General features: G+C 35.8%; 1 protein-coding gene across 6 annotated transcripts in view; it reads right to left on the bottom strand.

Moving 5' to 3' along the window:
* The window catches only part of LOC135211992 (rabphilin-3A-like), a 454,956-nt gene that overhangs the window by 59,621 nt on the left and 378,253 nt on the right, over positions 1 to 17,082 (bottom strand). For all 6 annotated transcript variants that reach the window (XM_064245260.1, XM_064245259.1, XM_064245263.1 and 3 more), the window contains 2 exons: positions 13,906 to 14,035; positions 11,347 to 11,572 (listed from right to left, as the gene is read on the bottom strand). In XM_064245260.1, coding sequence (XP_064101330.1) covers positions 11,347 to 11,572; positions 13,906 to 14,035 — 356 coding nt within the window. The remainder of the gene's footprint in view (positions 1 to 11,346; positions 11,573 to 13,905; positions 14,036 to 17,082) is intronic.

Genomic DNA, 17,082 nt, shown 5'->3' with positions numbered 1-17,082 from the left:
GCTGATATATGCTAAAATGCATACCTGAAAAGTGCCAAATACATAAATTTTCCCTAAGACAATAAGAAGCTTAAAAAAGTACAACGACCCTCAGCATATTACAAATATTTAATTTATATTTTCTGACCAGTCTCATGTTTCAGAATGCCATTCCAGTACTCAGTGTCTCCTATTTCTCTTCAAAACTGAGCAGCCTAGACAGGTTTCCAAACTTCTGGCTTCATTCTTGCAGTCTATTTCCGCTCCCTTTCAAGTCACCATCTGGTGATCAACAATAATGAAGTTATCCTCATCCTTCAGGATAAAAGGGAAGCAAAGCTGATTTTCAAGAGAAGCAAACGTCACTTTTCGACGTACGAGTTTCCAAAAACTAAACTACTCAAGAACTATTTGGTTTTATGCTTGTTCTGGCTTTAGGAGAAGACAATACGTTACCGTGTTAAGCCTTGAAAGTGAAATTAACTAACGTCAGGAAAGGAATCCATTTATAATGACCCCTCCCTATCAACTGATAAATCCTTTCTCAGAGTTAGGCGTTGCCCTTTTTCAAGGAGAGAGAGAGAGAGAGAGAGAGAGAGAGAGAGAGAGAGAGAGAAGAGAGGAGAGAGGAGAGAGAGCGAGATGCGGGAGAGAGAGAGAGAGAGAGAGAGAAATGTATATTTATATGAGATATGGGGAGAAAGAATCTGAGAGAGAGAGAAAGCATGTACGTATGCGTGAGAGAGATGCAGATAGAGAAAATGTATCTGAAAAGGAGTGATAAGAAAGAGATTGCATGTAATTGTCTGTAACATAGGAGGGTAAACGCTCGTTTTTCAGAGCATTAATAAATTATTGTAGTTTAGTACAACGAGGTCAACACAGAATTTCCAGAGAAGGGTCAGTTAATCGATGCGTGTAAACAAAAGAGGAAGGAAGGGTTTGCTTCAACTTCCGTTGGACAGGGAATTATTTAGGGAGAATGAAAACGGGATTAATGTCCCTAAGGGTCGTCGACGCTGAAAGTAATTACATTGCATTTAGTTGTATTTATGCCACAAGTACTCATTTTAATGAAATGTTCTTGAGAAAATCACATAATTACAAACTAATTCTCTAATTCGATGTCTGAAAGTAATATTCGTAATTCTAAATATCTCTGTCGGATTGTCATACAAAACCTTATCAGATCACATCTACGTCTTTTTCAACTGTAATACAATGATAAACTTTTAAGTTCATTGAACTTGTAAGTTTATTTGCTGATTTATTTGTCAAGGTTGCCATCATTTCACTATGCTTCTTTCCTCACGCTCTACTTTTTCTCTTTATCATATTTAGCTGTCTTGTTCCTTCTGAATGCTTGCATATTTTGACTATTAATAATCATAATAATTATTGTTTTTTTATTTGATTTTACAGCCTGCAGTTGGTAATTATTCTTGACGACACCACTCTTTTAATCCGTCACAACACTTAAGTTTATGCCCATTTACTCTAAGACGTTATATAAAACAGTTAAGTAGCACAGTGCGTTCAAAAGACTGAGTGATACTTGGGGTATCTATGGAAGAAAAGGTGGGAATATGTGAGGGGTTTGATGAGCCAAGTCTCCTTCATGGAATTGAAGTGGGGCGTTGAAAGCAATTAAAAGTGGGAGCTGTGGAGAGTAATTGTTTACTTAACATTTGTGGCAAATGAAGATGCAAAAGGTGTGAGAAATGTACAGATAATTAAGTCTCAGATAATTAAGTCTAAGGAGAAATAGTTTATTTTAAAGGGAAAAATGGAGGGTAATAGGCAAGCGAAATATTAGGATGATATAGTAGAAGATACAGAAAGACCTGGATAAATGACATGGAGGTACTGGAAAGGACGGGAAACTCCTACCCATTTCCTACAGTCATTGGATCAGCATAAAGTCTTTCATCTGTCTCGGTTACCGTCATCTGAATTCCACAAATCCTTTACATTGTTCTTTCCTAGTTTCCACCAGCCTTTCATTCATAAACCGTATCTCCAGTTCAAGTTCAGATATACTTCCTTAGTGTTTAAGCCCACTCTATTAGCCTCACTTTTTCTGCTTTCTTTTAGCTTGTCTAGGAAAGGGGATCATTTTGTCCGCCCCACTTGTCTTTGCTCTTAAACAAATCAATTACCTTTCGCCAAGAATAGGTTTCAGAATATTTCGAGTCACGCACTTTTACCCCTGTCAGCATAGATAACAGCGAAACTCTCACCTACAATGAGATTCAGGGCCTCTGTAACACGGTTTTTTCGCAATAACTTTTTATCTATGCATTTCATAAATATAACGCTTATTCAGAATACATATTATATCAACACATAAATTTTGACTGTATTCTGCACTACGTAGGTTGAATAAATTTGGTACTTATAATGTAAAAGTGACCTTTTTTGAAGACGGACCAACTTACTCAGAGAAAAGGTTTCGAACGCACTCGTTACGTAACTTATGACATCATTTCTTCCCTCTTTCTCGATGGATGATTGGCTATACGTAACGAAGGCTAAACCTCTGGCAACAATGACATACAAATTTAAATACAAGCAAAGCGGTACACCTTTATGAATTCTGGAACCTCTCCACTGATAATTGTCATAATGAACAAACCAACAAAATATGTTAGTAAATACAAAAACACTTTGATTATTAGTCTAACTCCCAAAATAAGTTTCCAAAGAAATTACATTTTACTTTATAGGTCACAATCAGATTGACAAGATGTAGGGAATAGTTGGTAATTACTAAAAACATAGTAGACAAGCTTGATTTGATAACTGATATATCCAATGTCAAGCAATTTTTATTTATTGGCTATCTACCTACTTACTGAAAAAAAATAGCCCGTACCGTATTTTGGCTTTAAACCTTCACCAATAATTATCGTCAGAATGGTGACTTCATGAGGCTCCACCCACTTTGGCCTCGTTATAATTCAGGATAACACTGAAGGCTACCATGGGCATTGTTGGATTAGAAAATTTAACTTCTGGCTATAAAAACTAATTTCTCAAGTAGTTGTAAGAAGTGCTAAATGATCCTCAAGGATCCCAGCAGTTGGCCTAAACGTTTAATTCATGTATATTACTGCTATACTGTTGCGGGACTGCTGCTACAGTAGTATTACTACGCTAGCACTGATACCCCACCCACATCTATGTATCGATCCGCCATTCATAAAGTCTTTGGGTTTCAGAGCCGATGGAATTTCTGTCTGGTGGATGGGCGGGGCAACATTTAGTCAAAAGGCGTTTGTTTACCTTGCTTACGTAATGAATGTTTTTCGACTCTTGACTCGTAATCATTGGCCATGGCGTCGGCTAGATCATTTTTACTCTATAAAAATTAAAACTATCGGGTTTTAGGTTATTGATAATGCTGACAAAATTTGTGTGTGGTTGTAAAATATACATATGTCAACTTTCAGCTACATCCGATGCTTTTGAAAAGGAGCAAAGTCCAAAAAACCGTGTGTTACAGAGACCCGAATCTCATAGTAGTGTTACGTCTACGATTAATCCCAAACAACTCCCCCCCCCCCCCCCCTCGGCACACACACACATACATACATACACACACACACACACATATATATATATATATATATATATATATATATATATATATCTGCAACTGATCTATCCCTTGGAAAACGGAGTCTTGATAGGAAGAGTACAACCAGCACTTGTACATAAAACATCCTTTATTTTCTTATGACTACCGGTTTCGGAGTAACTGTCCCATCATCAGGTCTATACAATAACAGACAGAAAAAAAAAATTAAAAAATCACTATATTACGATCGATCATTAGAATGAAGAAATGTTACACAAAGGTTACATTGTATAATATAATAAAAACAAAAGTAATGTAACAAGCATAAAAAAGGGAAAGTAAGAAAAGCAATATTAAAAAAAAAAATATATAAATAAATACCTGCATCATGAAGGCATACAAACATACACACTAAAAATTTCAAAAACACAGTATCTCCGTGGACCTCTCGTTGTTACTGAGGGAAGGTTTCAAAAAACTTTAAAGTTGGGGGGGTAGAGACTTCTACTATTGCCAGCTCCATGGGGGCCACTCGACTAGAGAGAATGGAAAAATGAATCTAACCTAAGAGGGTAATCACTATTTTCTGCGTGATCCCGTATGGCACTGAATGGTAGTTTTGCTAAAGCCTGTTTGTCCTAAACTGATCTTCCCAAGTGTTCAAACCATCGTACACGTGCTTGGCGCTTTGTTTTCCCCACTGTTAAATTGCATTACAGCAATTGCACTCGTATTTATATGCAAACATGAGATGTAGTTCTGGGGGTACGATGTCTTTGTACTTGAACAAACCACCAATAGATATACTTAGCGTTGAACACTACCCTAAGACATTAACTTGAGGATAAAATTCTCTTTAAAAGTTTTAGTAAGTCTATTTTTTAACAGAAAACTCTTATTACCATAGAAAAAAACATGGTAAAATACAGTACTGCTTTATTGGCTTTTAAAATGGAAACTTTCGGGAACAATAACTTTTCTAGCTGTTTACCAACATACGTATCTATGAAAGCATTATTAAATTAAACCGTTTTTTTTGAAGCATTTCTTTTACAAACTGAAATTCTGAATGAAGACTAAAATATTTGAAAAACAAATGTTAAAGGCACGGGTCACAGTGTACAGACTAAATTTTGCGTTTTATAAAACTATAAAGATGAATGAAGAAAATTTAGTTGTGAGTCCTGTAAATGTTGGTTTCCTGTAAACTGATGTTGAAAAAAGTGTTATCGCTGTGTTTACTTTATGAGCAGCGTCAAGGGAAAGCTAAAGTATTATTGTTTCTCCTTACTTTAGCTTTCCTTGACGTGCTCATAAGTAAACACAGCGATGACTTTTTCAAAACATCAGTTTTACAGGAAACAACATTTACAGGACTCACAACTAAATTTTCTTCAATTCATCTTTATAGTTGTATAAACGCATTAGTTTCTTGTACACTTGTGACCCGTGCCTTTAACATTTGTTCAAATTATTTTTAGTCTCTCATTCAGAATTTCGTTTTTATTAAAAGAAATCTGTAAAAAAAAAAAAACGGTTTTAATAATGCTTTCATAGATACGTATGTTGGTAACAAGCTAAGAAAAGTTATTGTTCCCGAAAGTTTTCTTCCATTTTAAAAAGCAAATAAAGCAGTACTGTATTTTTTACCATGTTTTCTATGGTAATAAGAGTTTTTCTGTTAAAAATAGACTACTAAAACTTTTTAAGAAATTTTATCCTCAAGTTAATGTTAAAGGGTAGTGTTCAAGCTAAGTATACTATTTGGTGGTTTCTTGTTCAAGTACAAAGCGTCGTACCCCCAGAACTCAGTCTCATGTTGTTTATATAAATACGAGTTTGCAATTCGCTGTAAATGCAATTTACGTGGGGAAAACAAAGCGCCAAAGCACGTGTACGGGATGGTTTTGAAACCACTTGGGAAGATCATTAGGACAAACAGGCTTTTAGGCAAAACCACCATTCAGTGCCCATACGGGATCACGCAGAAAATAGTGATCACCCTCTTAGGTTAGATTCATTTTCCATTCTCTCTAGTCGAGTGGCCCCCATGGAGCTGGCAATAGTAGAAGTCTCTACACTTTAAAAGTTGAAACCTTCCCTCAGTAACAACGAGAAGGTCCACGGAGATGCTGTGTTTTTAAATTTTTAGTGTGTATGTTTGTATGCCTTCATGATGCAGGTATTTATTTATATATATATATTATTATTATTATTATTATTTTTTTAATATTGCTTACTTTCCCTTTTTTATGCTTGTACATTACTTTGTTTTTATTATATATTACAATTTAACCTTTGTGTAACATTTCTTCATTCTAATGATCGATCGTAATTTTAGTGATTTTTAATTTTTTTTTCTGTCTGTGTTTTTTGTATAGACCTGATGATGGAGACAGTTACTCCGCAACCGGTAGTCATAAGAAAATAAAGGATGTTTTATGTACAAGTGCTGGTTTTACTCTTTCTATATATATATATATATATATATATATATATATATATATATATATATATATATATATATATATATATGAAGTGGGCCTGCAACCTCATCCAAAAAGACTTGTTGGAACCAGAAAACATCATCAATACGCCACCACCACTATGATAAAAATGACAAGCGCTGATATATACGTACATTCATTATGTAATTTGCAAAGTATATTCGCATATCTTTTGGACATGTAACAATTTGAGACCCCAGTGAACCCATCTCTCGTTAAGCGGGTTTGAGCTCAGCAATATTTCTCTTTGATCAGTCTGTGGAAAATTAGCTTTCATGTTAGGATACTAAATTTGGTATCACGTTAAGCTTGTCACTTATGAATTACTGGAGCATGTTTTAAAAAGCAAAATAAAAATAAATTAAAAAATTACGAGTTTTAAGATTGTGAAAATAGTAGTTGTATATACCTGATGGAGTACATCAAATTGTTCTTTATATATGTGTGTGTGTACATTTATACATTAACATTTCTGACGACATGGGTCCACTATATAGCATGTTTATCAAAAACTAGTTTAATTTATCGTACGGGAAATATTCATTTTATGGCAAGGAGCCAAGACGGAATAATTTTAAAATTTATGCTATTTTTTAAAATTCATCTATTAGACGTTACAGAACTTAATCTAATACGTATTTTGAGTAGATGCATCTGCAAAAGATCTAAATTTTGTCGACATTTTTCGCGATAAGTGTATATGCTCTAATAAGTATAAAACTCATAACCCGTTTCACAAGCACGGCTGTATTCACTAACAATCCCGTTTTATGTCGTCTTTCCTGATCTTGACAAAGCCTTTCAACATCCCTTACTCTAATGGCCAGCTCTATCTTACCGTTCCTTCCTACTATACTTTATTCGTGGAAATTTCAACAAAATGAAATTCTGCCTGTTTTATTCGGACTTATTTTAGATGATTCTTTAAATGAATTGATAATTATTTAATAATGAAACCACATGGTATGGGCTCTCGATTGAATAACCACTGAGAGGAAAGGAATACGATCCCTCGAGAGAGAGAGAGAGAGAGAGAGAGAGAGAGAGAGAGAGAGAGAGAGAGAGAGAGAGAGAGAGAGAAAGGAAATTTTTCCATGACCGACACAAAAGGCAAGAGGACAATGACTTTTTCCGAGGAGCCGAATCTCATTGTATTCCTAATGCATCAAAACGGGACTGGAAAAATAGAAAGAAGTATGATCAATAACTCGGATTTCTTTTCCCCTTCTTTAAAAATAGGCACTATATAATATATATATATATATATATATATATATATATATATATATATATATATATATATTATATATGTGTGTGTGTGTGTGTGTGTGTGTGTGTGTGTGTGTATAAAGCAGTACGGATCAAATTCTTTATATACAATACAAGTTAGTCTTATCCAATATCATTAATGTACATTTAAGTGAACTTGCATATGTATGAAACAAATGGTTCTGACAGTTAATGCTCATAACAAACATTTATAACTCAGGTTTTCGTATTTGCATATTTAATTTAACTTCCACAGAGATATCCTGGCATCGAACTTTTTCTGGCCTAGAACTTCAATCCAATCAAATGTCGAAAATATATTTAGTTGGCCTCGCAATCTCCATCGCCCTCGAAAATCTTTTATTTCAGATATTGTATCGTTTTGCAATCGGTTCCAACATCCGCTAGGACGTGAACATTATTTTTTAATTCAATATTACAGTATGACTTTATCATAGAATCTAAGGCTTGCAAGACTGCCTGAACACGATTCTCAAATTATCAAATTGTCATTGATAAGGATTCAAGTTTTACCCTGTAGGAACTGCACTGAATAGCCCTCATCCCTACGTGTTCACGAGAGGTGAACTCTCCTTAATCCCAAAGTAGGGGAATATTCATGAGGTAATTCGCTTCCTCTGAAATCATAATTCAAAATGTGTACATTAACACGGAACAGGCTAAGAGGGCCGTTAACTTGCACAGCAAGCTCACACGAAAAGACGAGTCATATGTGAACAGAGAATAGCAGAACAAAGAGAAAGATGGGGCAATAAGTAGACTGAAACTGGTAAACACTTCAACAGACATAATTATACATATAATAAAAACAGTTATTGAAGAATAAGCTGGAAATTAGGGCGCAGGGACAAGCCGCTTGACAATACATTCTCTCGAAAATGACATTGTTAAAAACATTAAATTATTTAATCAACCAGTTTCAGAAATGTCAAGACAGCACACCTAAAACTTGCGGGGAAAAATCCTCTAGGGAATAAGACAATATTTAGTGGTAATTTACTGATAAAGTCATGTATAAATTTGAAATTTTAAAAATTGGCCATTCTCACCATTTGCCAGCAAATCTCACAAACAACTCCTGTTGATTATCACCAGGGAGAATCCAGTTAATGATACTCATTAAGGTTTCTTTGCTCTTCTGCTTGGGGTCACTTGTTGCAGTGTTTATGGAACTGGTTAATGAGTTACAATTAGGGTTTCCCTTAGTAATGATCACTGTCATTTTGTTTAATGGCTGTTATTTCGAGAATATTCATTATTACAGCCTTTCTTTGCCTGTCCGCTGCAATGTAATTAAGTTTAGGCAGAAAGGGAATTTTCTTAATGCTTTGACAAAATGGTCTTCAATAAAGATGTAGTATTTCTCTTCCCTAAAAGCGTTTCCAAAAATTGTTACAATCTGGAATTCTGCTGCTGAATATAGTCTGAAGTTTTGGACATCGAATCACATTAAATACTAAAATCTGACGCTGGACTGCTAAATTTTACAGAAAATTGAACCAAACTGTACACAAAAAGGACCATTCTAGTAAAGAAAACAAAAACCTACTATGAGATTCAGGGCTTCTGTAACACGTTTTTTTGGCAATAACTTTTTATCTATGCATTTCATAGATATAACGCTAATTCAGAATACACATTATATCAACACAAATTTTGACTGTATTCTGCATTACGTAGGTTGAATAAATTTGGTACTTATAATGTAAAAGTGACTTTTTTTGAAGACGGGCCAACTTACTCAGAGATAAGGTTTCGAACGCACTTGTTACGTAACTTATGACAGCATTTCTTCCCTCTTTCTCGATGGATGATTGGCTATACGTAACGAAGGCTATACCTCTGGCAACAATGACATAAAAATTTAAATACAAGCAAAGCAGTACACCTTTATGAACTCTGAATCCCCTCCACTGATAATTGTCATAATGAACAAACCAACAAAATATGTTAATAAATACAAAAACACTTCGATTATTAGTCTAACTCCCAAAATAAGTGTCCTAAGAAACTATAATCTACTTTATAGGTCACAATCAGATTGACAAGATGTAGGGAATAGTTGGCAATTTTCAAAGACATAATAGACAAGCTTGATTTGATAACTGCTGTATCCAATGTCAAGCAATTTTATTTATCGGCTATCTACCTATTTACTAAAAAAAAAAAAAAAAAAAAAAAAAAAAAAAAAAAAAAAAAAAAAAAAAATTAGCCGGTACCGTATTTTGGCTTTAAATTTAACCTTCACCAATAATTATTGTCAGAATGATGATTTCATGAGGCTCCACCCACTTTGGCCTCGTTATAATTCAGGATAACACTGAAGGCTATCATGGACATTATTGTATTAGAAAATCTAACTTCTGGCTTTAAAAACTCATTTCTCGAGTAGTTGTAAGAAGTGCTAAATGATCCTCAAGGATCCCAGCAGTTGGCCTAAACGTTTAATTCATGTATATTGCTGCTATTAATAATTTTGCGGCACTACTGCTACAGTAGTATTACTACGCTAGCACAGATACCCCACCCACATCTATGCATCGTTCCGCCATTCATAAAGTCTTTATATCCAACATGGTCGTACAGACTAAAGAAGAAGAAAAAAAATTATTTCGGATGATCCGTTGGTCTGCTGGAGATTTTAGCACATATAAGCTTTTATTTACTTTGGATAAAAATCTTATTTTAACAAAAATATTTATATAAAGACTGTTTACATACAATCTCTCTCTCTCTCTCTCTCTCTCTCTCTCTCTCTCTCTCTCTCTCTCTCTCTCTCTCGGTAGCATAGTGAATAGTTAATGGAAATGTTCAAAATCCTGAATGACATTACAAGTATTATAATCACGTTACGCTAAATACAAATCAGACCATAAACATTGGATTTAAACCAGAAACTGAAAAATTACCTATTCAGGCTATAGTAAGTATGGCCACGGGCTTTCTCTTGACTGATTAAGTTGCAAGTCGTAAGACAAATGCAGTTTTGCAACCACGGGGACAATTCCAAATCCTGTTAGCCATTCTTGACTATTATGGCTTTCAGAGCCGATGGAATAAGGTGAATGGGTTTCTGTCTGGTGGATGGGCGAGGCAACATTTCGTAAAACGATGTTTACCTTGCTTACGTAATGAATGTTTTTCGACTCTTGGCTCGCAATCATTGGCCATGGCGTCGGCTAGATCATTTTTACTCTATAAAAATTAAAACTATCGGGTTTAGGTTATTGATAATGCTGACAAAATTTGTGTGTAGTTGTAATTAAGTATATCTTAGTTTTACCAGACCACTGAGCTGATGAACAGCTCTCCTAGGGCTGGCCCGAAGGATTAGATATTTTTACGTGGGTAGGAACCAATTGGTCACCTAGCAACGGGACCTACAGCTTATTGTGGGATCCGAACCACACTATATCGAGAAATGAATTTCTATTACCAGAAATAAATTCCTCTGATTCCGCGTTGGCCGAGCCGGGAATCGAACCTCGGACCACCGGATTGGCAGCCGAGCGCGAAAACCACTCGTCCAGCGTGGAACTGTGTGTAGTTGTAAAATATACATATGTCAACTTTCAGCTACATCCGATGCTTCGATAAGGAGCAAAATCCAAAAAACTGTTACAGAGGCCCTGAATTTCATAGTAATATTTACAAAATGCTTTTGCTGTTTATGAAGGAAGAAACACAATGAAGCTTTCATATCCTTAAAATGAAAAGATATATATATATATATATATATATATATATATATATAATATATAAATATATAATATTATATAAATTAATAATGATGCCAAGATTCTATTCCAGTTATACTTTTGACAGCCAGAGGTAAATTTATCAAAAAGGCCATTGAAACCAAGAGCGTAAACATTCCTGTTATACCTTTGACAACTACAGCATTAACTTAACAGAATTCAAGGCTTCAACGACCTAGCATGCGTGGAAGCAAATAAAACCTAGTACTTCAGTCAAATTTTCCAGACATACCTTTGACACCAAGAGTGTGGGCCCTCCTAGGCGGGGCGCGACTCCTTTTGGTCGTACTTGGCGCCGAGGAAGGGCCGGAAGCCGGCAAGACATGTTTGGGAATGCCACGAAAAAACCAGGCCCCACTGCGCTTCCACATCTCTCTGGTTTCTGCACAGATTTTGCACAGCCACAGCTTCTCCCCGGTAGCGGTGGGGTTCTCAACGCCACATTTACTGCAGACTCTCTGAAAGGACAGTGAAGAGAGACGGATCATTAATGCATTTCCCCCCAACATTTCTTGTTTTCTTTTGAGGCTAGGTAAGGGCATTGCTTTGTTCATCACAACAACCGGTGCATTACAAGAGTGTAAACATAATTCCCAAAAAATTTCAATTTGCAAGCTGAGACAAAAAATGGAAAACAACCTACGATACTTGTCTAATTCTTATGTAAACAAGTTCCATGTATAAAAATGCTTTTGCAGGCCATTGTTTTGATTAATGAAAACAGCTGGATCAACTTTCATTGACCGAGAGTAAAACTGTCGTGCCTATAACCAGTGTGTTCAAGGATGCGTATTCTGTACAGTAAAACATGTCATAAATACTCGTCACTCACTTACCGCTTACATAGCACAAGAGTTTTCAAAAATTATTCAACGACCTTAAATGGAGAACGACTCTTTGGAAAATGCTGGATAATTGTATGTGTATGCTCTGGAAAGAAATAAAATCTTATTACGCAACCTAAGTTGCGGAAAAACTAGGGAAACGTTTCTCAGAAATATCAAGTGGGGAAAAATTATTCACAAATTCAGAACATTTGCAATGCTCAAATCTCTTTGGATCTAACAGCGAATAAACGAGCATCTGGTTAGGACTACCAGTAAATTGTTGAGCGTTATTCACCTGTTTGTGATACGTAACCGATAAGTTATCGATATATGCTTATGACATGTGGATGGAAAACAAGTTATCGCCGATTGAAAGGTCCGTGACTTGAAAATGTTTGAAAAATAGGAAATTATTCTGATAAGTTATTAACATTCAGAGTACTTTGAGTTGTTTACCAATTGTCGTTCATGAATTACGAGTAAAACCACTGAACGTGTCTTCCTGCTATTTTCTTGAAGTTAGTAGACCGTTCGTTCAGTAGGTATTATTATGATATTAATAATAAATTTTGATGTTTATCAGGAACGGTTAAAATGGCGCTAATTTTGGATGCGTTTCCGTTCGAAGTTGAAGTAACTAACGGGGGCAAAAGGAAAAATATAAAACCGTCTCGAATTAGTTAAGAGTAAATATAAAACGGTCTCGAATCAGTTAACAGTAATAAAACAATGTAACCTGATCTAGGCAATAAATACTCACTTCTCAGGACAAGTACATATTGCTGTGTGTAGTTAAATCTAAATAAACAATGGAAACCTAACGAAAGCTATAATAATTATTTACTTGTCTGTCGTTTGTTATCGAAAACCTTTCGTAAGATAGTTTTAAAAACTTAATATATTTCTATTTTACACATACGAACATAAACCGAGATTCTCTACTAGTAAATATTCAGCTCTACCCTAACGAGTTTTTCCTCTAATGCTGGTATAGGTAAACTTCATCTGAAACTTGTGGACTAGCTAATTTCGATTCTATTAATATGCACCTGGTTGATTGGAGAAGCAGACTAATAACCTTATTTAGACGAGATAACCAACCAACAACTTTCCCCCTCCCCATGACAGTCCCTCCCGCTCCCCACTCAAAAAACGAAGGAAGATGAAGAACCTTATTCCCGAAGGATTCCACACAATAATTTTAATGTTATACGCATATAACTGAAAAACAGTGACTTTATATCAGTAAATTGACCATTATTTAATTTCCTAAATATCTCCCAGATTACGCAACGAATAGTTAGTTTGTAAATAAATGACGAGGAGAAAATTACTGAAACGTAATGGAAAGGGCTAATTGTAATATAAACATTATTATTTTTCCTAAGAAATTTCTGTTGCCACGTATTATAGAAATTAAGTTCATTACAGATTTGCCTCAACTATGTGAAAATAATTAAAATTATAGAATAAAATACAAGTGAAAAATATTTAGAAGGTAATGAGACAATTCACAGCGACATAAAAACTGGACATGTAAACCTTGCAATAAAATGAATGACTCATCAGAAAAACCTCGCATAAAAAACACGATTTCAAGGACATAATAAAACGTTCAAGGCATTTAATTACTTCAAGCTGTATTATCATTTAATAGTATTTTAATAAATAATGAATTACAGTTGTCTGCGTGTGCTCTCTCTGTCTCTCTCTGATTTTTGGTCAGTCTATCCACTTCCCACTGCCTGAACGCCTGTCTCTCTGTCATACACTTTTTAATCTTCCCATCTCGTGTTCTCTATTTACCTATCTTGTCTCCTGTCTATCAAATCATCTGCCTGTCAACCAGTCTCTCTCTCTCTCTCTCTCTCTCTCTCTATATATATATATATATATATATAAAGTATAGAGAGAGAGAGAGAGAGAGAGAGAGAGAGAGAGAGAGAGAGAGCCATCCCACTTACCTTGTTGCAGTCGGCACACACTTGACTGGACGTCCTGAGGACGGAGAGACCTTCCCCGCACAGAATGCAATTGTTGTTCCCATTTCCCTGGACGCGGTTCTTCATTGCCTCCACCCGCTCTACCAGGCGCCTGCCGAGAAAGAGAGATCGATTTACCATTTACCTGAAAGGTGTTCGTTACAGTGAATGACATTTGCATTTTATAGTTTTTTTTCTTTTTTGAGTGGGTGAGAGAAGGGGGGTGATTGTTTTACGCACCACACAATGTATACTATATATATATATATATATATATATATATTTATATATATTGTTACATTTATTGACTGCCTCGTCTTCCCAGCAGTATTTAATTAATTCTATGTATGAATGAGCAGCCATGTTTTCTCCTAAAGCAACTGATTGTGGGAGAGAACACGCAGTAGGAAGGGTGGAAAGGAATTTCCAGTCAGACTAAAGCTTAGGGTAAAATGGGCAAGTCACGAGAGTAGCTAGGCCTCGATATGGGTTTTAGGGACCCCTACAATAAGACCTGTTTCCTTCCAACTTTGCTGGTTTTTGTTTACCACTTCTCAGGCAGTGCCCGAGGCGGTGTATGAAATCCCCGCGGTTCCAAAAGACCCAGCATCTACCTCAGTCAAAAGTGACTCCTACAGCAAGGCGGACGTGCCTCTACTCTCCTCCTCTGACGGGACGTCAGCCCTCTGTCCAAACACTGGTGACTATCTTCAGAGCACGACACATATCCAAGCCTCAAGTAATTAAGGTACGTCTAGAAAGTGTAAACTCCAAACCAGCTCTTTTTTTCCTCCAAGACGACTCTTGCTAATTTCATTTTCAATCCTCCTTTGTATCCCTCTTACATCAAAATCCCTTTGTCCTCATCGGGCCATGTGCTTCCCCTTGTGACTTGTTGAAGATTAAGTCTTCAGTGCATACCTCAGTTAAACACTAGAGTTCCTTTTCCCCAGTGTTAGAGAAACTGAATAATCGTAACTTGTGCAAGAAGTCCTTTTTTTTTATCTTGTCTAATCTGGGATCTTTTCCAGATTTCCTGAGTCACGTGTCCAAGTCTTCACTCCCGCAAGTGATGCTTTACCGCAAGACATATGAACAATTTTGAAAGCCAGCTTTTACGGGAACCTCATTTTTAGCCAGCTATCCCCTTGTGAGAGATAATATTGGTCCCCACGTGTGGACAAGTTGCATTTACTATTTCCCAGGCTATTAAGCAGCCTCCTGTAAATAAATGTATGTAAAGTAATTAGCTGAGTTTTCTGGCGACCTTTTCCTCTAGAGTAAATGAACCCTGTAAATCCTTTTAAGGTAAGTTCAAGTAATTTATTCTGCATTTTCCCTCAACTATTTTCGTTTACGTATTTGAGCCCCTTCAGGCCAGGGCTAAAACGTAACAATATATATATATATATATATATATATATATATATATATATATATATATATATATATACAATAAGGAATAGGTAGAATTTCGTTTTTAAAGAATTCATACATTTTTTTTATCACTTTTGTTAAAAAAGTTGCACCGAAAGATGCGTTAATAAACACGGAAGTCTTAGTAATGGACTTCTGCCTCGCTGTAATGGAGTCCTGATACAGGTACTATCAGTATTTATTCGCCAAGAAAACCTACGCAGTTTATGGTTTTTCCTACTTTATATGTGTTTTCATTTCGCTTTTTCATTATATCTGAGATTCGGTTTAAAAAATGTAAGAGAATGTGAATGTGGGAGCGACGAAGCAATATCATTAGGGACACCGCGAAGATGTCTTGCGTCATATTTCTGAATGAAGAAGTCCTTACGTAATCATGACAATGAGACACTAGTTGTGAGGAGTTTACTAAACCAGAGGAGACAAGTGAAGATGGTTCGCGCCGTGTGAGAAGAAGGGAAGAGGAGGAATGACTTATGACTAATGCTAGACAAGGCCAGCTTCTGAACAATGATCTCGTCTAAACTATCGTCCATCCTGCATTGAGAACTATAGTTTACTTCTAATTGCAATATAACAAATAAATATCTCATATTACGTAGAATTTTGACAAACAACACTTCACGTCACAATGTAAGTAAATTTAATAACAAGAATTCGTGAAGCAGAGTTCATTGACCATTTTAGGCTCATCTCGTTCATATAACGGAACGGTTTCATTTTCCAATCAAAAGCCGCTTCCATTTTCATCAACTTTACCCCTGAACAAGGAAACTCCTCCTCTGTTTGTGCTTTCCTGTCAGGTACCCCTAGAGTGGCCCATACCGTTTCCCCGAAGCTCTGTTTTCTAAATGAAGTGGCCCTTCAGAACGGGGCCATTTTAATCATCTTCCTTTTAGCGAACTCATTCTCTTCGGGCAGCGTTTATCCCTAGGTATTAAAAACAGTCACCGCGCTTCTCCTGCACCCTATACAGTCCCTGTATCTCTGCATCGTTCTACAAAATGTTCGAATTCACGCTACATGAAGTTGAAAAATTTCTACATGATTTTACAATAAATATATGCCCACAGAAGCAAATTAATCCGACGCACAAAGATTTCACTTTTTTCCAATATACAAAATCAATGAATAAATGCATAAATTTTAATTCACGGTTGCTCTATTTCTGCATGATTTCGTAATTAAATAAACGTTAAAATAAATAGTTTTATAAATCAATCAATGAATACGAAATTCCTCCTACATACAGTTGATATATTTTTCCATTCAATTAAAACCATTAAATAGAAAATCCTGGGGAAGAATGATCACAGTATTCTGCAAATACAGTAACTAAACAAACAAACAAACAAGTAAAACGATACAAAGGGAATGGTATGGAAGAATGCATACTGCCTTCCAGTTAGGATGGTCCTATCTTGCTCCATATTACTGGAAATAAAATACCAAGCCTTAAATTAAAAGTATATATGTTATGTATATCTTAGTTTAACCAGACCACTAAGCTGATAACAGCTCTCCTAGGGCTGTCCCGAAGGATTAGATATTTTTACGTGGCTAGGAACGGGACCAACAGCTTATTGCGGGATCCGAACAACATTATGTCGAGAAATTAATTTTTAACCACCAGAAACAAATTACTCTGATTCCTTGTTGGCAGAGCAGGGGAATCGAACTCGAGCTACCGAATTGGTAGGCGAGCACTTTAACCACTCGTCC

This window comes from Macrobrachium nipponense, chromosome 40, assembly GCF_015104395.2.
Source record: "Macrobrachium nipponense isolate FS-2020 chromosome 40, ASM1510439v2, whole genome shotgun sequence".
Taxonomy (NCBI): Eukaryota; Metazoa; Arthropoda; class Malacostraca; order Decapoda; family Palaemonidae; genus Macrobrachium; species Macrobrachium nipponense.
The sequence above is the reverse complement of the archived record's forward strand: the minus strand, read 5'-3'. Positions and strand labels throughout refer to the sequence as shown.